We start from the raw sequence: 22,937 nt of genomic DNA, 5'->3' as shown, positions 1-22,937 counted from the left end.
CAACTCCCTTCCGAAGATTGATGACGTCATAGCCATCTTCCAACACGAAAAGACCAGACGCGTCACAATGATCATCTCCAGCCTAGACAATCCAGAAAACTGGGCGTTTCTCTCACGCCACCCCGACTCAACGGTGCTACGCGCGAGGGAGCGCTGCCGACGTGCGACCGCTGCCGGCGGGCCACACACATGATCTTGGCACCTCCACCCCATTGTGACCGCTTCATGGTCAGGGGGAGAAAGGAACTCACGCAACCAACAGGGGAGGCGGAGGAAGAAGAGAGAGGGGAGAAAGGCGGTCTAGAGGCAGCTGCCTCGCAAACTCTAGAAATTAGGGGAATGAAGAGGACGGTTCGAGAGGCAGGAGCGGAAACCCTAGAAGGGATGAAAGTGAAGGAAACGGGTTCCTGGGCAACATATGCCACAGGTTCGAGTCGGGTCAGCAGTGAGAGTCGGGTTCACTTAAAAGATCCGAGCCCACAGACTTTACTCAGCCCGAGCCCAGCATCTCAGCTTAGTCCGGCTCAGACAGTTGGCCCAGGCCCGAACCTAATAACCCGAACCGATCCGGCCCGGACGGTGGCCCGGTCAGATCTGGCTTTGAATCGAGAATTTGCAAATTTCCCAACTTATTTCTCAGCTCCAATCTCTTGTAAATCAACAACAGTCTCATGGGTCAAGTTCAGTTTCTAACTCTGAAAATTATTTTAATTCATTTAATTCTAAAGATTGGATTATCGATTCTGGTGTTACTGACCACATGACATGGGACGCAAAAAAATTATAAAACTTTATTCCTATTGACTCCCAACATGTGATCGTTGCAAATGGTGGCCAAGCCAAAATTTCTGGCTGTGGCACCTCCACCATCTTCCACAAAAATATTCATGATATATTATTATTACCTGAATTTAAATCAAATTTATTATCTGTTGGAAAAATTACTCGTCATTTAAATTGTAATGCAATTTTCTCACCAACTTTAGTAATGTTTCAGGATCGCATCACCGGAAAGATTATTGGTGAGGGATATTTTAAAAATGGTCTTTACTACCTTAAAGACTCCACCAACCATTATCTTGCGTTGACGAGCCCGGTCGATCAAGGAATGTTGATGCATTGGAGGTTTGGGCAGCCCTCTGACCCTGTCCTTAACAAACTTTTATCTTACAAATTAAACTCTGGTTGTTGCGATATTTGTAAATTTTCCAAACATACGCGATTACCTTTTCCTTTATCTACTAGCATATCTGAAAAAATGTTTGAGTTAATTCATTCTGATGTTTGGGGACCTGCCTCCGTCACTTCTTATAATTATTTCTGTTATTTTGTCACATTTATCGATGATTATTCCCAAACCACTTGGCTCTATTTAATTAAAGGGAAAAATGAAGTATTCACTTGCTTTCAAATTTTTACAATTTCATCCAAAATCAATACACTGCCAATATAAAAAAAATTCGTTTTGACAATGGAACTGAATACATTAACAAAAAAATTTCAGCATTTTTTACACAACATGGGATCTTACACCAAACCACCTGTATTAACACCCCTGAACAAAATGGAGTTTCCGAACGAAAAAACAGGTATCTTCTTGAAGTGATCCGGACCTTACTTTTTCAACATAATGCCCTAAATATTTTTTAGTCGGATGCCCTCTTAACTGCCATGTATCTCATCAACCGCCTCCCTAGTGTTACATTAAATTATCTCACTCCTCTAGAAATTTTGAAAGGACAGAAAATCAAGCTTGGCCATCTCCGAGTTTTTGGTTGTCTCAGTTTTGTCCATATCAAAAGAAGACACAAATTTGACAAAAGCTCAGTTAAAACTGTGTTTTTAGGGTACTCATTTGAAAAGAAGGGTTACAAATGCTATGACCCTACTACTCACACAACTTACATCTCTCGCACTGTCTATTTTGCCGAAAATGACCCTTACTTTCCCCATGATCCAATCAGTACTACTGGCCCTCACACATTATTATTTCCACATGATATTTCTTTGTTTGACAATCAAACGCAGGATGCTCATCCCGAGGGGGAGTTCACTCCACATTGTCCGACAATTCCTTCAGGAGGAGAAATTGGAGAAGAGTCACATGAAGAAATTACCTTACGAAGATCTACTCGACCCACCAGGCCCTCTGTCAGGTTAAGGGACTATGTGTCCCATGAGGTATCGTATCCTATCCAACACTTCATTTCTTATAAATCAATATCAAGCCAGTATAAAGCTTATCTAGGGAATCTTACCCATCACATCGAACCCACCTCCTTCTATGAAGCTAACACCAATCCCAAATGGTGCAAAGCTATGGAGGAAAAGCTTCAAGCTCTTGAAAAAAATGCCACCTGGGATCTTATCCCCTTGCCTCAAAATAAAAAATATGTCAGGTGTAAATGGGTATGTAAAATAAAATATAAGCATGATGGAACTATTAAGAGATATAAAGCTAGGTTAGTAGCAAAAGGGTTCACTCAAACCTATGGGGTAGACTACCAGGAAACTTTTGCCCCTGTAGCAAAAATGAGCACTGTTCGAATTTTATTATCTATTGCTACTAACTCAGGCTGGAGTCTATTCCAAATGGATGTTAAGAATGCATTCCTTCAAGGATCCCTAGAAGAAGAAGTCTATATGACACTTCCTCCTGGTCACAAATCCACATCAGATCATTCCCTGGTATGTAAGCTGAAAAAGGTAATCTACGGATTGAAATAATCTCCGAGAGTATGGTATGCCAAGCTAAGCCTTTTTCTCTTAAAAATCAATTTCAATAAATGTGCCTCTGATTCCTTTATGTTTGTAAAATACACGCACACATGCACCATCATTATTTTGGTATATGTGGATGATATTATTATAACTAGGAGCAATAACAAGGAGATTGAGGAAGTAAAACAGAAATTAAAAGAGGAATTTGACATAAAAGACTTTGGTCAATTGTCTTACTTCCTTGGGATAGAAATAGCCAAATCACATAAAGGCTTATTCTTGTCTCAAAGAAAGTACGTCTTTGACTTACTAAAAGAAACATGAAAGATTGGAGCCAAACCTATAAATACTCCAATGGAAACCAAAATAACTCAACTTAGAAGATAATGATCCTTTAGACAACATTGGACACTATCAACGTCTAGTAGGAAAATTAATTTACTTAACCATTACTAGGCTTGATATAGCCTACGCAGTTAGTATGGTTAGTCAGTTTATGCATGCTCCCCGTACCTCTCACTTAGATGCTATTGATCGAATTCTTAGATATCTCAAAGGTACTCCAAGTCAAGGTATTTGGATGAAAAATAATAATGATAACACTATAGTTGGTTTCTCTGATGCAGATTGGGCAGGAAGCTGTGACAGAAAGTCAATCTCAGGATTTTGCACCTTCGTAGAGGGAAACCTTGTAACCTGGAAAAGCAAAAACAATCTGTAACTGCAAGATCCAGCGCAGAAGCAGAATATCGAGTCATGGCATCAACAGCCAGTGAGCTCATTTGGATCAGGCTAGTGCTAGCTGACATGAAAATAGAATGCAGAGGTCCTATGAAGATGTATTGTGATAATCAAGCAGCCAGACACATCACATTAAATCCAGTCTTTCACGAAAGAACCAAACATATAGAGGTTGACTGTCATTTCATAAGAGAAAAAGTTCAATCCGGAGAAATTGAAACCCCTTTTATCAGAAGCCATGAACAGTTAGCAGACATATTCACAAAGGCGCTCGACAGAGCAAATCATCAAAACCTTCTTAGCAAGATAGGGTCTATCAACTTATTCGAACCCATCTTGAGAGGGAGTGTTGAAAATCAAAGGAAAGAAGACTTACCCAGTTCCTGTACTAGTGACCAAAGGACAAAGGATCAAAGGACCAAAGGGCATGGCCTTAGGTCTGTACAGCTTTCAGCTGTACAGACAAGTCATCACAGGCCTGCAGAAAGGAAACCATTCCTAATAGAGAAGTTAACGTTGACGTAGACCATAGGAGCTCTCTAGGTAGCTTGAAGACCGTTACAAGCTCAACCATGTATATATCAAAGCAAACTTACACTGTAAAATCTAGAATTTTCATTTCTAAAGATTCATTATTAGTCACAGAAATATAAATACAACTTTCACAAAGAGCATTCTCTAAACTTTTGCTGCATCCACCTTTTGTTAAGCTTTGGCTTCTTGAATTGGCATATTAGAGACTTCAAAGCCGTGGTTATGGTTAATCTCTCCACTCACTATCAAAATTTATGGAAAATGAGTACAATACTACTAATTATAAGATGATTACTAGCTAGGAATCAATTAAGAAAGATGGTGTCTTCAAACAGTGATTAACGGTCAGTACACAATCAAAAAATTGTGCTGAGCTCAGTGAAAATAACTCGGGTTAAACTCGGGCCTGCTTCTTACCCAACTCAACCCAGCCACGAGTCCTATCCTATTCGGACAATATTTTGGCGGTCCGTTTGCAATAAATTAGACACTGTTGGTAAACGACAGGAGAATGTATTTTAACGACTTGTCGTCTTATTTGATAGACTAAACAAAAACAAAACCGCCTGATAATCACAACCGGAGACAAGAGCCAAGAACGACCCAAAACCGGAAAATTTCTCTAAAACCTCGCTCACCCATTACCCAGAAGTTGAATAACTCAATGAGTTCAAATCAACAAACACCAGAGGCAGATTCAGTTCCAAATCCAAACGTTAAAAGAGAAAAAGAGAAGAGAGTAATGACAATTGAAGAGTACCCAATAGAGGGGTTATCAATAGGAGGCCATGAAACTTGCATTATTTTGCCTTCTCTCAATTTGGCTTTTGATATTGGGCGTTGCCCACAACGTGCTATCTCTCAAGATTTCCTCTTTATCTCTCATGCCCATATGGATCACATTGTCTGTTACTTCTTTTCTCTTTTGTTTCCATTCTTTGTGTAGTTGATGTCTACTAGAATTTGAATTTATCTTTGGTTTGTGAATTTCTGTCAGTCGTCCTTTAAGAAGTGTTTTTTTAGCTTAAGAATTTGATTGATTGATTCTTATTAGTTATGCTAAAAGGAATAGGTCTTTTTGCAATTTACTTTAATTCAGCTTACTGAAGTTACGTAGTTCAATGCTTTCAAGAAAAGTGAATAGCTTTTGTGTCGTGTTTCGTCTCACAATTGTATGCTGCAAATGAGAAGTGAATTGATCATCTTGGAAGCACTTGGAGAAGCAAGTTATGTATCGAAAATGTCAACTAGTGTTGCATTTGCCTGTTAAAAGGGAAAAAAGGAAAGCTTTTTTATTTTCATGGGAAGCATTACAAGAATTTCGTGAAATGTGGCTTTTTTTTTTTTTGTTTCACTTACTTTCTCGGTTAATGCTACATCTTAAAAGCACTTAAGAAATTCGGCTCTTCTTTTGCTTTTTGTTTTCGATTTTCATGTCTACTATCACTGCTCTGACTCGGACTTGAATATCATCTTGATAAATGCTTAGCATACTGAATATTGCTAGACTACCAGTTTTAGGATTTATATTTATACATAACTCCAATTTCCAGGGAGGACTGCCCATGTATGTTGCTACGCGGGGCTTATATCGCATGAAACCTCCAACAATCATTGTGCCAACTTCCATCAAAGAAACTGTGGAACAACTCTTTGAAGTGCATAGGAAGCTGGATGGATCAGAACTAAATCATAAACTGATTGGTCTTGATGTGGGTAATTTCTTATCTCCTTGTTTCAATTTTATGGTCCCATGATTATTTATCTTGGTCTCAATCTTTTTGTTATTTCAGGAGAGGAGTTTTATGTGAGAAAGGACCTTAAAGTAAGAGCATTCAGGACATACCATGCAATTCAAAGCCAGGTAAGCTTGAATAATTGAAGTACTATTTTTGTTCTTTCAACATTTTGACAGATTCATTTTTGATAACCTCCACTGAACAGTATTAAATTACTGATCGGCTTTTGCTGGATGCTTTGCAGGGTTATGTGGTTTACTCTATAAAACATAAACTTAAGCAAGAGTTCCTTGGCCTTTCTGGTAATGAGATTAAGAACTTGAAGGCATCTGGTGTAGAGGTCTGTCCTTTTCATAACCATAATTCTTATAGAAGGGTGTTTCCCAAATTTTTGCTCTCTGTTTGTGACCTCAAGGTGGCTATTATTTTGAAACCCTTTTTCCTGATAGCCAATCTTATTTCCTCTGTATGAGAGGACTACCATAGTGCAGCAGAACAGAAATTGCTGCTTTGACAAATTTTAAGACCAAATCAAGTAACACGATTTAATAATAGTGTGCCTAGTTGGACTTCATTTGAAGTCTGAAAGTAATTCACTAAAATTATGTGAATTGTAAAATATCTTCAGATACAGGTTATGGTGGTAGGAATCTTATGTACATTAGCTGTTGGTTCAATCATTCAACGTGAGGTTTGAAGAAGGGAGATTGCTAAAGTAGCAATACAGCAATTGTTTAAGAACTACTAGATCGTCTGCAACTCTTTGGTTTCTATTCTAATTGATAAATTTTCTGTACATCTCAAGGTTCAACTTGTTTGTTTACAGATTACTAACACTGTAACTGCACCCGAAATTGCTTTTACCGGTGATACCATGTCTGACTTCATAATTGATGAAACCAACATTGACGCTTTGAGGGCAAGGATTCTTGTTATGGAGGTGCATCTCTTTTTCTTATTCTTGGTTACTTTTTCTCTTACTGTCTAGCATAGTTATCTTGTTTTGTCCTATCAATAACATGAGGGAAATTCGTTATGTAATTGATTATTTGTTCCAAATCAGATACCTCCAATTTTACCACGTGTTCTTGATTGTTTCTAACATGGTTATTTTCTAATTTTCTGCAACAACCTGTTTTCCTCATAGCCATAGAATTAGGAAATGAAAGACATAATAGTTCTGTCAATTGACAGGAAATATAATAACCAGGAATAAGGATCTTGACCGTGGAAAAGAGAGACATCTTTTAGCAGCAGTTCGTTTTTCCTCATAAAATAATTTTCTTTTCTGATTTGGTACCATATGCATGAGCTTTGGAATGAGCTGCAGTTTCTGGAATGGATCACAGTAAAGTATACCTCCTAACTTTCCATGTAATATAACTGGCCAATTCAACTCTACTCATTCTTGAGAGAAAGGGAGGATGCAGGGTAATAGCCAATTCATGTTCTTCCACCGTTAGACTGATATGTTATCTGCTATGTATGTGCTTACAGAAATCTGCTTGTATGTCCACAGTCAGGGTTCTAGACTTCTAGTTGGTATTGGAGGACACAATTTTGTTCGAGCTACTTGCATTTGGTTTGGGTGCCTTCATAGTTTGTATATCAAATAGGCTTGATCATTTTGTCCTTCTATTTTCTATTTGGATGGCATGCCTCCTAGACATGCATGAGAAATTGCGGTACATGTAATCAGCTCCTATGTAACTCTAACATGAAGCCCCTTCAAGGGTGATCACAGCTGAGAGCATGTTCTTAGAAAACATGCTACTGGTTGTATACCAAACTCTAGTTGAAGTGGAACAGCAACTTTAGCTATTCTCCTTTCTAGCATGATCTTTGAATACTTGGTGAGCATATCTGTTTACTTCGTGCTTCTTCTGGACACATCAGTAACTTTATCACTGAAGCATTGTGAATATCACGAGACAGTGAAGACCAGAAATGTGTTTACTGAGAAAGATGAATATGTAGCAACAATTAGAATTTCAAGATCAGATGATTGTACTATTTTGCTAAAAATAACTTAAGTCGGGGGAAGTAGGGACCAACGGCTCATCAAAGATAACTGAATAAAAGCTATATGATTAAGATAGTGCTTGTCAGGGCTCAGAGTTACTGAATTTTAATTAAATATTTTCGGTAACTGTTTTATTTTAAGGCATCCCTCCTAGGAAGGAAGTGGAAACATGATGCTGATCTAGAAAGAATTTAAGAACTGGTTTCAGTTCTAAGCATTTAACTTGAGGCTCTTGAACTGTGATTTAAGACAGTACAGTTATCGAATGTTCACTTAGCGTCCTGTCTTGCACAGAGCACTTTTATTGATGACACAGTGAAAGTGGAGCATGCACGAGATTATGGACACACCCACCTATCTGAGGTACTGCTCCTTAAGTCCTATATCTAAAATTATCAAGTACTATCTGAGCTTAGTATCCTTCATAAAAAGGGGTAGATCTCACCTGTGGGAGCTGATCTGTGGGAGAGAGTAGTCTGCTCCACAGAAGTATGGAATGAAATTGTTTGTCCTATAAAGCTTTCTTTGTTGCATGCTACCTTAATGTTCTCGAGCTCTTAATTGTTTCTTTGTATTCAGATAGTCAATTATGCGGACAGATTTGAGAACAAAGCTATACTTCTTATTCATTTTTCTGCTCGTTATACAGTAGAGGTATATTTCTAACTGTTCCTTTTCTCTTTTTGGTATATGTAATTCTTTACCATTATCTGCATAAACATTATCCGGGAATAAAATTACCAATTTTGAAAAAAAAATAAAAATAGGAGAAGTAGTAGGAGATATGGTCACATAGTAGTATGGAAGTTTGTGATGGCTCTTTACTCAAATAATCTCAATCTGCCGAAAGCATACCTTGACTTGTATTCAAAGGATGCTATATTCTAGTAGGATACGAGCAACTCTTTTTCATATACCCCAGTACACATAAACTTACCAAGTGTATGAGATTCTGAGCATGTATCAGAGAATGTGTTTGGTGATGGGATATTATTTTTTAGTTTTAGCATCTAATGGCACCTTGTCTTATCTTTTGTCATTACTAATATCACTATTTGCACCGATGGTTTATCAGGAAATCCAAGAAGCCATATCTAGATTGTCACCACCTTTAGCAGGCCGAGTTTTTACACTTACAGAAGGATTTTGATGAGGTTGATGAGAAATGAGGTCGAGAAAATATTTTCTGGTCATTTCTTGCATATCAGGCAGAATCATTGTTGGGTTTTCTCTCTCCTTTTCAATAGCCCTTTCAGGCCATTGAACACATCATCAAGTACAATCACAGTATACTTGCTGTGCCTGTACAGATCTGAGCAAAGGAAAAAATGGTTTGTAACAAGTGAATTTTCTAAATTGCGGGTAGCAAGCGTTTTTCTATTTTTCCCTTTTGACCCTAGAAATTTAATACAATGGTGATGATAGCTTTTAGGTAGCATTGAGATTTAGCTTGAATTGAGTCTCTCACTGCCACCAAAGTTGTTTAGTAATTGGTGATGATTTTGGAACTCCATTTCAAGTTGCTTATAAATTGATGATGACTTTGTAACACCAGAATGGAATTCGACACCACCATTTTCAATTTCCTGGTCATGATAAAAGAAAAACATTTCAACAAATAGCAAATCACATTCATACAAAATTACAAAACCGCGCTTCAACTCAGTTTTCTCTACAAATCATAATAGAAGATGAAACACATTTGCTGCAAGTGGCCTTATGAATCTATTGCACAATTTGCACAACTTTAGGTGCATACTTGAATTCAGCTGGCTACCTATCTGTGCTAGCGAGACTAAAAAGATACTCGAAAAAGTGCTAACATAAGGAATGAGCTTTTGCAGTATTAACATGGTTATGGAATCATTATTTGCAGGTCACTTAAGATTGTATGTAGGTTATGACAAAAAGTGAGAAGGATATTAAAGTAAAATAGTTATGAACTTGAATTTTGATAACAAAATCGTAAAAATTACATAAATAGACATCAAAACCAGCCTCATTTCAATCAAAACTGTGAATGTGACATTACAAAAAGATTGTTGATTAGGCCACACTTCAATGCTGCAGGACGAACACAGGGATCAGAGGCCTCATTAGTGATAGCTCCTACTTTTGTTCACCTTTACCATCAGTTTTCAAAATCTCAATTATATTTGCCACGGAGCTACAAAATTTGGCTTCTAAAGCTAGAGATGCAACCAATCCTTCAATCGATCTCAGCTCTTCGTGGAACTCTGGATGCAAGACCAGAGTGGAGAAGTTTTCATCCAGCACCAACCCAAGACATTTAACAATATCTTCAAGCTTAGGAACCCAATCACAACCCTTCAAACCAAGTGTAGATGAAGCCTTAGGACATGGACTTGCCTGTGGAAATGTTTCATATTTCTTCAACCATTTTCCTAGATACTTGATAAAACTCATCATCTCTTTACCATTCAGTTTACCAATTGAAGATGATAATATAACTTCATCAATATTGACGGAAGCGAGCAAATAATGCAAACATAGCTCAGATGTTGAGAACCCATCATGGGCAAGCATAAGCAAGATTGCAGCCTCCTTAGCTACGCGCAATTTCTTATCTGGAAGATTCTTGTTTCTCACCTTTTCAATAGCTAGCAACGCCTGACTCTCCCATTCCTTCCTTACATTTGCCATAGCACTATATGCCTCTTTGGAGGGGCAAAGAAAATATTTCAAAATGCAAAGCAACTCGGACAATCCAAGATCTGGTGCGTGTTTAATACTCAAACAAAGCAAATCAGACCTCTTGTTTGCCACAAGATTTTTAACTAAATTTGAATAACAAGAATAATCAACGAGCCCTTTAATAATCAAAGTTTCCACCAAATCCCATATCTCTAAACTAAGACAGGCTTCTAAAACCAAACCAGTAACATCTCGACCCATCAAAAACCCAATCTTTTCAATCAAAACCTGAGTGTATCCATTATCCGATGAACTAACCCCAACAGAAATCCCAATTTTCTCGCCCATTTTCTCCAGAAAAGGATTCAAAATTCCAAAGAATTCATCTTTATTGAAATGATTAATGTCTTTAAGCTTCCGCTTGAGCTTACAATAAAATTTTTTACCTAATTCAATGAGATGGACATCAGTTTCTGCAAGTTGCCACCCGGTAACAGGACTAGCAAGTGAACTGGGATTTGGGGTCTCAGCATTTGCCTTCAAATTGAGGAAAACATCATCTGAGTTTAGAACAATTGGATATTCAGACTGGGGTTCTACATTGACAGAAGCCGCCTTTGTTATCACATCAAGCAAAGACATGGCAAAGTGAAGCGAAAAAGCCAAACCTGGAGGAAGCAGCAAAAAAAAAGTAAGTATTGCACGCACAAAAAGCGCAACCTAAAACTAATTAGTAAGCTTTATTTCCATGTAAAACAACTAAATCAATACAATTATGCAATGCATCAAATTCATAGAGAACCTGTGGGAAAAAAAAAGAAGAAGAAACGTAACCCAAAAATTATTACAATTGCTCGATCAAACGAAAATGAACAAGAAGAGAGAACCAATTAATATACACAATCGAACCTGAAGAAAGGGAAAGCAGAGCAGCAATTTGGGCGCTAGGGTTTAAGGGGTTAACCGGTTCACTTTGATTTTATTTCTTTTGTTTTCTCCCTTATGAAATTTAAAATTGTTGGGCCACTGAGGCCATTTTGGGCTGTTAAGCTATGTGATAGACAAATAAAAGACCGTTTATCTATTTTATTAAAAAAATAATTATAGAGATATCTGTTTTTCTATTTTTTAAAATTATCCCTACTGTTTTTACAGATATTCATCGTTTATTTTGTTTAAAATTATTTTTATATATTTCATAAATATCTGATGTATATAATATTTAACAAATATATATCATTGAATATTTAAGTTGAATTCTATTTTATTTTAAAAATATAAAAAAAAAACATACTATTATTTAATAAATATATATCTTTTGCGTTTAGTCTTTTTTGAGTTTATATTTTATTTCATTTAAAAAAAATTGAAATACTTAGCGTATATTTAATATATTTTTTTTATTTAAATATATACCTTTTGTTGTTATTTATTTTTATTTTATTAATGTTTCATATTTTCTTTAGCTTTTTGAAATACTTGCAATATTATAAATATTAATTAAATTATCATTTAAATTTTAATATTAAAAGAAATTGATATTTTACATCGTTAGTAAATAAAATATAAATATAATTAGAAATCAACATATATTTTATTTAGTTTATACTAGACATATTGTACATTTTTTAATCTTGTAGTAATTTATCTCATTTTTTAAATATAATATTCTCAACACATTTTTAAATTCTTAAATCTAAAAATTATATTTATTTATTTATTTTATGTCATTAATATCACATTAATCAAATGCAACAATATTTTATAAAAATTAATGTGTTTTAGATTCATTATCTGCCAAAAATATATCAAGTATAAATAAAATTTTGTTTTAATATTCTTATATATAAAAAAATTCATACTTTTTTTATAAATAAAATATTTTTTAATATTCTTATAAATAAAATTTTATTTTTTAAGTATTTTTATTATCTGCAATTTTTACAGGTATTTTTATAATCATTTTATATTTTTTTGTTATTTATAAAAACACCTAAAAATAATTTTTCTTGTTTAAAAAATATTTCTTAGAAAATATTTGTAAAGATAAGTTATCTTTTACAAAATAATGAAGTAAATTATCTTTTATTCTTAAGCAATGAATGGAGGACCTCTTTTTCACTTTATTATAAGAGCCAACTATAATCAATCCTCTTATATTTAATAGTATTCATTAGATTTATAATTCTATTAATTAATAAATTCTGAAAAATCAATTTATTTTCATGTTGAATAAATAGTAATTTTATTATTTAATAATTACTACTTTTGATAAATATAATTCATAATTATTAATTATTAATTATAGAGCATATATATTAAGAGAAACTAAAATGAGAACTAGTAAACCAAGCTTTTTATTATTATTGATGTTAAAAGATATTAAAAAAATTTCATGTATATAGTTTTGGTAATCGGTTATTGAATTAAAAGTTGAAGTATTTAGCTTTAGTTTTTTTTAGATTATAATTGGTTTTATATATAATAATTCATTTGAAAATAAAATATGCTAAAGAAAATCTAGTCAGTAATAACTACAAAACTTCCTTCCTTTTATTTGAAAACTAGAGGTAGAAGCAATATGTTGAAGGATCAAATGCTACATAATTCTTTTTTTTTTCCCTTTTGTATATTTCTTTTGTTCAGTGGAAGCCTCATGTCGATGGTGGAATTTCCCAATGCTTTGGCAGGGGACCAAAGTCATATATTATTTCTCTATGGCAAGACCAGACTAGTTTTATTGCTTCTGGCGTCCCAATCCCTGCACCTCTTGGGTCTCCTGCCGGTCCAAACCTGTACAATATAAAAAGGTTTTGTTTTTTTACATGAAGGACATGACAGCATTCTCATGCATCATACTGTGTGATGATATATTATGTATACCAATGGTTCTGTGGAGCACCAGTTGTTCTTGCTCTCAACCCTGCATATGTAGTCCCATTTACTGATTTCCCAATTACTTCCTGCAAATTCACTTTTTGTCAGTAAATGAAGTATTTTAAAGTACCGGTTGAGACTCACCAAATGGGAAACATCTTATTCTTAACACTATTAGGAAAGCCTCAGGTTCTTATAAAGCTATAACTTATAAGAAGCAAAGTTTTATTTAACTTGGGTTAACTACAAGATCATGTGTGGCAAAAGAAAGAGAGGTTCTAATCTTGCCTGCAGAAAAAGAGGATCATTGGAAACCACAGCAGCAGTTAAGTGTGCATGCATCCTCTCCAGAGCATCCAAAACCAGTGGAAGTTGATCTCTCTTGTACTCCGTAATAACCTAGAGGCAAATACATTAGCATATGTTAGTGGCATTAGCTTCCAGTTCATAAAAGAAGATTTGGTTAAACTGCAATCCGAAACAAAAATCCATATCTCATTAGGATTAAGTAACGATGTCTCTACTGGGTGCCGCAGCTGCACTGGAAATTAAACTCCTAGAATACTTTCTGATATGAATCTGAAGCAATTACATATTGCATCAAATGGCGACAATATAAAAATAGAAATCCTATCTATCTCAATCATACCAAGGAGAACAGAGGCACCATACAAGTAGAGTTTAGCTTCCAATTGTATCCAAACTCCTTTTATATCTTTCTATGTACCAGTAGTGATACCCAATACAATCTATGCCCCATCACCCAGAAGTTTCTCCAACTAGAGTATAAAGTCGAGGGAACAACTTTGGATACTGATGGCTGTGATGCAGTTTAGTCAGGATATTTATATTGCCTCCACAAATAAACTAGCTAATGTAAAAAGAAGTATGAAGTTTGATAAACCACAAAATATGAAAAACAAAGAAGAACTCTAACAAATTTTCTTTTCTTCTTTACCTGGAATGGACCGAATATCTCTCTGGTTACCAGCTCATAATTTCTCTCTTTCAACATTTCTTCGATGGGAACATAAATGGCTGTTGGTTTTAAAGCACCATATATGGGTGGAATGGAATGATTCTCCAAAGGTTTGCCTCCAAAAAGTAGCTTTGAACCTGGTATCTGAAGCAATTTATTCATGTGTCCTACCATCGCTTCAGTTGTAAACTGCAATTACAAAGGAGAAAACCAAGATCAAGATTTTTAAACGAGGATTTAAAAATATCATTACTTCAAGTACAAGCAATAAGCTTAACTGAACTATAAAATGAGCATGTGGGGAAAAGAAAGAGAGACGGCCAAGATCCACTGGTCAAGTTGAGAATATCATCCCAATAATTAATCTACCACTTACAGTGAGAACAGGACCAATGGTTAGATCTTCTAATTTTCTTCTCTCTGCGAGATCCTTCATTTTGGATAGAAGTGAAGTGCCAGCCCAGTTCTGCAACAGGACCCAAGTGTATTAATAACGACAAAAAACAAAAGGAACAAATGAATAAGCCACTGAGTTAAGCCAATGAGAGTACTGCACAAAAAAAAAAAAAAAAAGCAGAGAGAGAGAGAGAGAGAGTTTAAAAATAACAAATCCTAACACAGGAATTGCTAACCTCATGCATGAATAATATTGACTGTGCAGAGCACTTCTGACCACTGCACGCATATGCATCCTGGTCACAAACCCAGGCTACATAATCCACCTGCTATTCAGAAGCCATAAAAGTGATAGATGATTCAACAAAAGCATTGATTTGCAATATATGATCAAATGAAAATATAATCTGCAAGAGAAGATAGATACCTCATTAACATCAGGGCCTAAAACTTTCCAGTCAAATCCTGCATCTTCCAATTTAATACGACCCTTCAAGTCAACAGCCAACTTATCTGCAACTCTTGAGCTACCAGTAAAGAGGGTCATACTCGGATTTGCCTAAAAAAATTGAAAAAGGAGACATTTTTTCAAAAATGTTGGTGTTTTTAGCGACCAAGGCTACAATTGTACAACCAATACATATCTACACCCATCAACTAATTCCATTAGTAGCATTATTGATATATATACTGGTAATTATTAGTTAGATTTGCTAGTATCATATCCACCAGGACCACCAGTACCACCATGCTTCCATGGGCTTATCTTTATGTCACCATTACCCCTGTGATGTGACCAAAGAGTCATAGATGAAACAGAAACTACAATAAACCATGGAGGGTACAGACAGTAGAAAAGGCGAAGCATCGAGAAAATAATAGATGTCACTGCAGATAGGTGTATTAACAATTCCACTACAATAAAAGAAATTGCAGCACGGCTTAGTTATATAAAAAATGGCAATCTTTAACTGCACCTGCAAAGATAATTCATTAGATCTTGAAAAGGAATAAAGGGTCCAAATAATGCAGAACCAACCTCCAGTAATATTTTGTTCATTGTCTTCCCATCAGAATTTATGAAGTCTACATCTTCCACTGGCAACCCACAGTAATGTAGAAGTCGCATCATTTGCTCCATAACAATGCACACCTGCAAGACATTTTGGTACTCAAGCTGCAATCAGTTCAGAGAAATCACAGAATGACAGTCTGAGAGAAACCTAAAGCTTAAAACAAGATAGAGATTGGTGGATGTCAAATAACAGCACGATCGAAGCTAACAGACCCATTAAATTTCTGCAGGCTGGCTTGAACACAACCAATTTTCATCATCATCATTTCGCTCTCAATTTTTTCCAGCATATATGGTTTGTGGTATTTATGAAAATAAATCAACTAGAACTTAACATTCTGTAGTCTTATCCTATTTAACATAAATGGATGTTTTTCCAAGAATGGGTTTATGATAACTACATGTATTACTGGAAGCATACTAATTTTCTTGTGCAATATGTAGGGCCAAAGAACTAGGAATTTCACAAACTGTCGCACCAAAAACAATTTTCACTATCATACCTTGCTATCAACTTTTAGAATGGGCTTGTTGCCCATGTATAGTGCACCCATCAACTGAAGTACTGGAATCTCTAATGGAAAATTGAAGGGAGTGATAATTGCAACCTGCAAGAAAATTCTTTCTATTTTACATAAGTAGACAAAGATATCATATCTAATATGATTTTGTATCAATTAAGATTTTCAAAAATCCACTTACTAACAAAAAAATATATGATGAGATGGTGAAGACACTGACTGGTTTACTTCATGAGTGATTAGACTAGTAAAAGACATAACAGCAGGTCCAACTTAAACACAAATTTCAGAACAATATGTTGAAGCAAATAGAACATTAGAATGGTCTTTTTCCCTATCCTCTTTTTTTTTGCTTGAAGCATTTGGCATCAAAGACTCAACTTATTTTTCCAATCAGCAAAAACAAATAAGAGAAGAGCTCCAAAGAAGACAAAATTGCCTAGCATGTCCATGGCACACTGCCTATCCATGTTTAGACTCTTTCTCCATTTTGCTCACTTCAATCGATATTTCAGGGAATATATTAAGATGAAATAAAAATACCTTTACTGTTCAACTGTCACTTGAAAAAAGAGAAAAGGAATCTAATTCATCGTTAAGTGCTAAACTGAAACACCCCATATTGAGTACTTACAGGACCATATGGCCATCGGAAGCCATGGCTTTGCTGTCCGAGATGATTTCCGGGTATCGAAAAAGACCTTGCCAGGAAACGAACCTGCGAGATACATGAGTGCAAAAATAAAGGAAGAAGTCAGAGAAAATTTTGCAAATAATTTGTTTAGCACAAAATGTAAAGTATCCATCTGATAAAAGAAAATTAATTTATTTTGTGTTTAGTTGAACTGCAAACCCATAATGCAGAGTAATTCCATTGCCTTTGTTTGTAAAATTTGTGAAAATTGTAAAATGATAGACAGGAACAAATCATAGTAATTTTGATGGTCATGCGTGGAGCGATCTTGACATACCTGATCACCAGAAAAATTCTCTAGAAATTTCTGAGTAACTTGAACTTCGCCAAGCGCTTGCTGATAACTCTTTGGAGCAACCCTTTGTATTAACCTAGTGAAGAAATTTGAAACCTGAAATTTGTGAAAGATATAAAGTGTTGTAGCAGTAGATCTCAGAAGAACAATGGGAGGCATTTAAAAATTTCAAATCAAGAACATGATAAGAAAAAAAAATTCATTCCTGCGCTTAGAACATGTTACCTTGGGCAGGGAAAGCATGTGGGCTGCCTTTGCAGATATGTCTCCATATAGAAGATACCTGCAAATATCATATTTTAATGCAAAATGAATAATGCTAGGGGAAAAGCAAAGACTGAAAAAGTAGAGCACAATTAGCAGGACAGATGAACATGCAACTCAAACCTCTCTGGTAACTTGAAAGGATTGTGCAGTCCATGCTTGGGGCACTTGGACAAGCTCTCTACAAATGGCTGCATGATTAAACTAACAGTTAGCGCAATTTAGTTCAGGTACACATGCGTTGAAATAAGACTTAAGAACCTCAAATTTTGGACTGATCACATTTCACCAATAGGCAAAAGAGAAAGAGAAAACAACTATCCTATTGTATCTTTACGTCATATACCTGAATTCCAGTTTCATCTACTTCAGCAATTTTAATGAATGGTTCTCCATTCAAAGGATCCAGAATTGTATTCCAACTTGAAGATCCTGTCCATTTCCCCTGCACTAAAATATTGATGTTCTATGGTCAAATAGCTGGCGATGGTAACGGTTTGCAAAACACAAATTTCAATGTCAAACTCATTCATAATCTTGGCATGCTTCATAAAGTTACATACTTTCAGGGGCTCCTCCACTTCAATATAGATTAAAAGTTGTCACAACCCCCAATAAGAAAAAGGGAAGAAGAAGAAGAAGAAAATTGTAGATATTCATCTTACTCAGTGTAGAATATATAAACCATCGAAAAGTAAAGTAATCTGGAAACCAAGACAAATAGCAAGAATCATTACTAAGCAACAGATACCTACCCAAGTTGCGTACTTCAGCAGGCTGAGAACCAGATATCTCTTCAACTTCTACTGTTGCAAAAGGCAAAGAATGAACCGATCTGCCACTGATCACATGAACCAAAAAACAAATAAGGTAATATATTTAATTTCCAGACGAGACCACTGTAAGTCTGTAACACAAGAAAAAGAAACTGGGGGGGGGGGGGGGGGGGCCATGAGGGGAACCATGAATTTTTCAAAAAAATTTCAATCGAGAGAACACAATACTAAATCAATCAAACGATTATATATCTTTTTTTTAAATTCAATCATCAAATACAATAACAGCAACAACAACAACAACAATCATAAAAAGAAAAACGAGAACATGCCTTGAAGGATTGAATGGACTAAGCCAATTGACACCGTTGTGGGTAGCTTTAGCTCTCAATACTCTGCAACCCACAAATCTAAACATGGTTGGAATGATGAGCAGAACAGTATGATGGAGGGTCCTCTAGTCTATATAACTTAAGTAGGAGTGTAAAACTAATAAACCTTGAAAAGAGCAAATAGAATAATAAGAATGCGCCATATCTGTCATATCATGTGGAGTTTTTTGTTATTTTTCGTCTGCTAACTGACGTTTGAAAAAGTGCTGCTGACATCTCACATCCCAATATAATACGTGTCCTTGTTACAATTTCACCTTAAACACATATTAAAATAAATTAACAACTTATAATTTCCAAGTAAAAATTTAGATTTTAAGTTACAATCTTTCCATAGATAACTATAATTTATATATATATATATATATATATATATATATATATATATATATATATATATATATATATATATATATATATATTTTTTCATTTATTTATTTATTTTGAAATCTAAATTTTTTGATTTATTTTCTTAAATTTTTTATATTTTTTTATTTTAATATTTATATTTTTTCATAGATAAAATTCAAATTTATATATTTTATATTTTTTATTAATTTATTAATTAATAAATTATATTACTGATTAACCAGTTATTCTAATTTTAAAAACTAACTATTAATAATAAATTAGTTTTTAAATTAAATAATAATTAAATAATAATTAATTAATTTTTAATTAGATAATACTTATTTTTAAGTAGATAATGATCGGTTTATTAATTAATAATAATTATTTTTAAAAATTAATTATATTTTAATATTATATTATTTTAAAATATATTTTATTTTTAAAAAATCTAAAAATTTATTAATACAATAATACTAAATTTATCTATTAATTAATTTTAATATTACAAATTAAGCTATAAATATAATTAATATCTCTATTTTTTAAATCAAAATTTTATATAATTAATATATGATATTAAAAATATAATTTAAGATGTTATTTTCTATATTATAATTATTATTTAATTATAAAATTAATTTATTATTAATATAATATTAAAATATAATTAATATACTATTTCTTTAAAATAGATTCAATATCATTATCCTGATTAAAATAGTTAATAAAATGTTAGAATATAATTAATGTGCTTCTATTTTTTAAAATAGAATTAGTATCATTATTTTATTATAATTTTATTTATTAGTTAATATTACATTAAAATATAATTAATATTTTATCTCTTAATTAGGATTAGAGTCGGTATTTAATTAGGAATGTAATTTATTAATCAATAAATTAACAGAAAAACTATAAAATTACACATAAATTTGAATCTCATTTGTCAAAAGTAGTATACATGTCAAAATAAAATTATATATGTCAAAAATTAAACACACATATCAAAAAAATTCTTAGGGTGTATAAATTAATATATACTAATTGTTTACCTATACATTGCGTGAACGTTATTATTATTTTGATTATAAAATTAAATTGATAGATACAATTTAATAAAATTTTAATATTTAATATTAATTTCTAAAACTTTTAGTAAACTGACTATTTTTAAATATCCTTAATTTCTTAAGAACTTTAAAATCTTAAAATTTTATTAATGCATGATATAAAAATTATTTTAAAAATTATTTCTTAATTAATTTTAATATAGTATAACTTAACAAAAGTGGTTGCAAAAACGAGACGCTTTGGGTTGGTTACCGACGAACGCTTCAAAAGGCGACCAACTTTCTAGTTTTTACATTATGCTACCAACCAGGCCACCTATTTCATTCGATATTCGAATGCAGGAGCCCGCCCAATTCAACTGATTTTTGGATAACAAGAAGGCGAGATGATCTACTTTGATCCAGAAAAAAAGCTCAGTTAGACGAATATATTGACTATATCTTATTGGACTGACCTGAATGACTGGAGCTAGACCTTCTCACTTTTTCTTTATTATATAATGTATTCTTTGGTCCTATTCCATACTGTGAGGTCAGTAAGAAATCCATCTATATATTTATCAATATAATTGATATTACTATTTTAAAATTAAAATTTTATTTTATAATTAAAAGTTAGCTTATTATTTAATATAATATTAAAAATATAATTTGAAATGTTATTCTCTAGAATTATAATTATTATTTAATTAAAAAATTAATTTATTAGTTAATATAATATTAAAATATAATTAAATATTCTATTTTATGATAAAATAAGTATCATTATCTGACTAGAAAATTATTTATTAATTAATATAATATTAAAATATATTTAATATCTAATTTTTTATAATTAATGTTTGTGTTTAATTAGAAATGTAACTTATTAATTGATAAATTAATAAAAAGACTATACAATAACAAATAACTTAAATCATGTATGTCAAAAATAGTATACATATCATAATAAAAAATTTATGCATTAAAAATTAAACACACGTATTAAAAAGTTTAAATTTTAAAAATTAATATAATATATAGATATAGATATAGATGGAAGAAAATATTATAGAAATATAAATACTAAAGTGAATTTTTACAAGAAAAGGAAACAAAAGAAATGAAAGGAATAACGGGTATCCCAATTTTTAGCACTCTCTTGGTTCCTAATCCCATTTTCCAATGCGTCATACAAAGAGTTTGAATTTAGCCTTGAACCTCCTTATCATTCACTATCTGAATCATAAACTTAAACTAAATAAATATGTACAAATAAAATAAAATAAATAAACAAATAAAAAATAAAAATCATAAAATAATAAGAAAGAAAAAAATGGCTAAATTAACAAATAGCAAATTTCATTCTAGTTTTCATATAATTCCCCGGCAACGGCGCCAAAAACTTGATGTGTTGGTTCCCGTGTTGAGAACAATCTAAGGCAGTGTACCTATCGATGCAGTCTAGCACTAATGGCGAGTATCAAGGTCGTATTCCTCGAGAAAGATTTAATTATCGAGACTTGGAATTACAGAAACTTTATCATTGAGTTGATAGAGAAAATAAAATAAAATAAAAATGAAAGTTGAGTTTTTGATTTTATATTATTTTATATATCAAGTGTACGACGTAAATGTATCCTCGCAAAGTGCAAACCGAATTGGTTGGAAAATCAGTCATTGGTGTTCCAATTGGTTCAAGTTATGTATTATTGCAAGCCTTTCCTTCTTTTACTAATGATTAAATTGGATTTCATATGTTTTTCAATTAACTTTGATTTTTGAATTTTCCGAATCTGTCTACTTAAAATACCTTTAAACACTATTAAATTCTAAAAAAATAATTAAAAGCTGTTTGACGGACATGACAACATGAAATAAATAAGAAAAAATAAAAATAGTTTTCATATTTTTTTATTAAATCTTTAATATATATATTTTTAATTATGTTAGAATATGAATAATACAGTTTTTTTAATTATAATTTTAGTTACATTTAATTTTTTATCTTTTTTAGATAAACAGTCATAAAATAATTATAAATTAAAATAAATATTCTTAGAAATAAAATTAACATAATAAAAATAATAATTTCATTTTATTGATTTTATAATATTATTGAAAAATTCCTTACAAACAAAGAGCTACTTGGAAATGCTCCGAGTTGGACTTTGTCTAACATAAGAGAGGTAAGGACGATTGGGCCCATGACGGCCCATTTTGGCAAATCTGAAATCTGACTCTTTTCATCTTTTTGCCTAAAGATTATTTTTCTGTGAGTTGTCTACTATCCGAAATGAGAAATACTATTTCGAAATAAAATTATATTTGAATAAATAAACTCATATATGCTCTAAATAATTCTATAGCTATAGTTTTTAGTCGGACGAAAGGTCAAATAGCTTATCAAATTATGAAAACTTGAACACATTGCTCCTCCACCAACACCATAAACTATCTCCATTTATATATTCCTTATTTAGGATTAGTAATGTTATTTAATATTTATAAATTTAGTCCGACAAAAAATGTATATTTTTATTATATAACATTTTAAATTCTAAATTTTCTTATATATTATAAAAACTCTTGTAATACTATTTCTTTTTAAAAGAGAAAAAAATAAAAATAAAAAATTTTCTTTTGCACTAAGTAGACAAATCTATGGCCTACCATTTGGATTTTATAGTACTGATTTGATTTAACAACATTGACTCATTGTAGGTCCATATTATACACATTTAAACCTTGACAATTTGAGAGATTTTGCATCACCAATCTTCTCTTTTTCTTTTTATTTAGATTCTCTGTTAATCGTTAATTAGTCGAATACAAACAAAAGTAATGTTCAATGG

General features: G+C 32.7%; 3 protein-coding genes across 7 annotated transcripts; 1 reads left to right on the top strand and 2 right to left on the bottom strand.

The window, feature by feature from the left end:
• The first annotated feature begins 4,541 nt into the window (after nucleotides 1-4,541).
• LOC8277375 (tRNase Z TRZ1) lies at nucleotides 4,542-9,351 on the top strand. 3 transcript variants are annotated; one of them, XM_048372999.1, is made up of 8 exons: nucleotides 4,543-4,900; nucleotides 5,550-5,712; nucleotides 5,790-5,860; nucleotides 5,980-6,075; nucleotides 6,562-6,675; nucleotides 8,053-8,121; nucleotides 8,342-8,412; nucleotides 8,834-9,351. In XM_048372999.1, exons 1-7 carry the CDS (start codon nucleotides 4,661-4,663, stop codon nucleotides 8,408-8,410), a joined length of 822 nt encoding a protein of 273 aa, XP_048228956.1. In that variant the 5' UTR covers nucleotides 4,543-4,660; the 3' UTR covers nucleotides 8,411-8,412; nucleotides 8,834-9,351. The 3 variants fall into 3 exon arrangements, with proteins under 3 accessions (XP_048228955.1, XP_048228956.1, XP_015582314.1); XM_015726828.3 differs by having other exon boundaries at nucleotides 8,338-8,412; XM_048372998.1 differs by lacking the exon at nucleotides 8,053-8,121 and having other exon boundaries at nucleotides 4,542-4,900; nucleotides 8,338-8,412.
• A 329-nt stretch (nucleotides 9,352-9,680) lies between these two features.
• On the bottom strand, nucleotides 9,681-11,473 carry LOC8277376. 2 transcript variants are annotated; one of them, XM_002511488.4, is made up of 2 exons: nucleotides 11,323-11,473; nucleotides 9,681-11,081 (listed from the first exon to the last, which is right to left on the bottom strand). In XM_002511488.4, exon 2 carries the CDS (start codon nucleotides 11,053-11,055, stop codon nucleotides 9,868-9,870), a length of 1,188 nt encoding a protein of 395 aa, XP_002511534.1. In that variant the 5' UTR covers nucleotides 11,056-11,081; nucleotides 11,323-11,473; the 3' UTR covers nucleotides 9,681-9,867. The 2 variants fall into 2 exon arrangements, with proteins under 2 accessions (XP_002511534.1, XP_015578594.1); XM_015723108.3 differs by lacking the exon at nucleotides 11,323-11,473 and adding an exon at nucleotides 11,216-11,313.
• A 1,471-nt stretch (nucleotides 11,474-12,944) lies between these two features.
• On the bottom strand, nucleotides 12,945-18,792 carry LOC8277377 (probable aldehyde dehydrogenase). 2 transcript variants are annotated; one of them, XM_048373274.1, is made up of 16 exons: nucleotides 18,623-18,792; nucleotides 18,270-18,355; nucleotides 17,861-17,964; nucleotides 17,638-17,705; nucleotides 17,476-17,533; nucleotides 17,233-17,346; nucleotides 16,896-16,979; nucleotides 16,244-16,348; nucleotides 15,705-15,818; nucleotides 15,093-15,224; nucleotides 14,902-14,994; nucleotides 14,646-14,735; nucleotides 14,249-14,458; nucleotides 13,579-13,689; nucleotides 13,297-13,376; nucleotides 12,945-13,206 (listed from the first exon to the last, which is right to left on the bottom strand). In XM_048373274.1, the coding sequence occupies exons 1-16, from the start codon at nucleotides 18,706-18,708 to the stop codon at nucleotides 13,068-13,070; spliced, it is 1,674 nt and encodes a 557-aa protein (XP_048229231.1). In that variant the 5' UTR covers nucleotides 18,709-18,792; the 3' UTR covers nucleotides 12,945-13,067. The 2 variants fall into 2 exon arrangements, with proteins under 2 accessions (XP_048229231.1, XP_048229232.1); XM_048373275.1 differs by having other exon boundaries at nucleotides 14,902-14,991.
• Nucleotides 18,793-22,937: the final 4,145 nt, after the last annotated feature.

Source organism: Ricinus communis, chromosome 4 (assembly GCF_019578655.1).
Source record: "Ricinus communis isolate WT05 ecotype wild-type chromosome 4, ASM1957865v1, whole genome shotgun sequence".
NCBI lineage: Eukaryota > Viridiplantae > Streptophyta > Magnoliopsida > Malpighiales > Euphorbiaceae > Ricinus > Ricinus communis.
The sequence above is the reverse complement of the archived record's forward strand: the minus strand, read 5'-3'. Positions and strand labels throughout refer to the sequence as shown.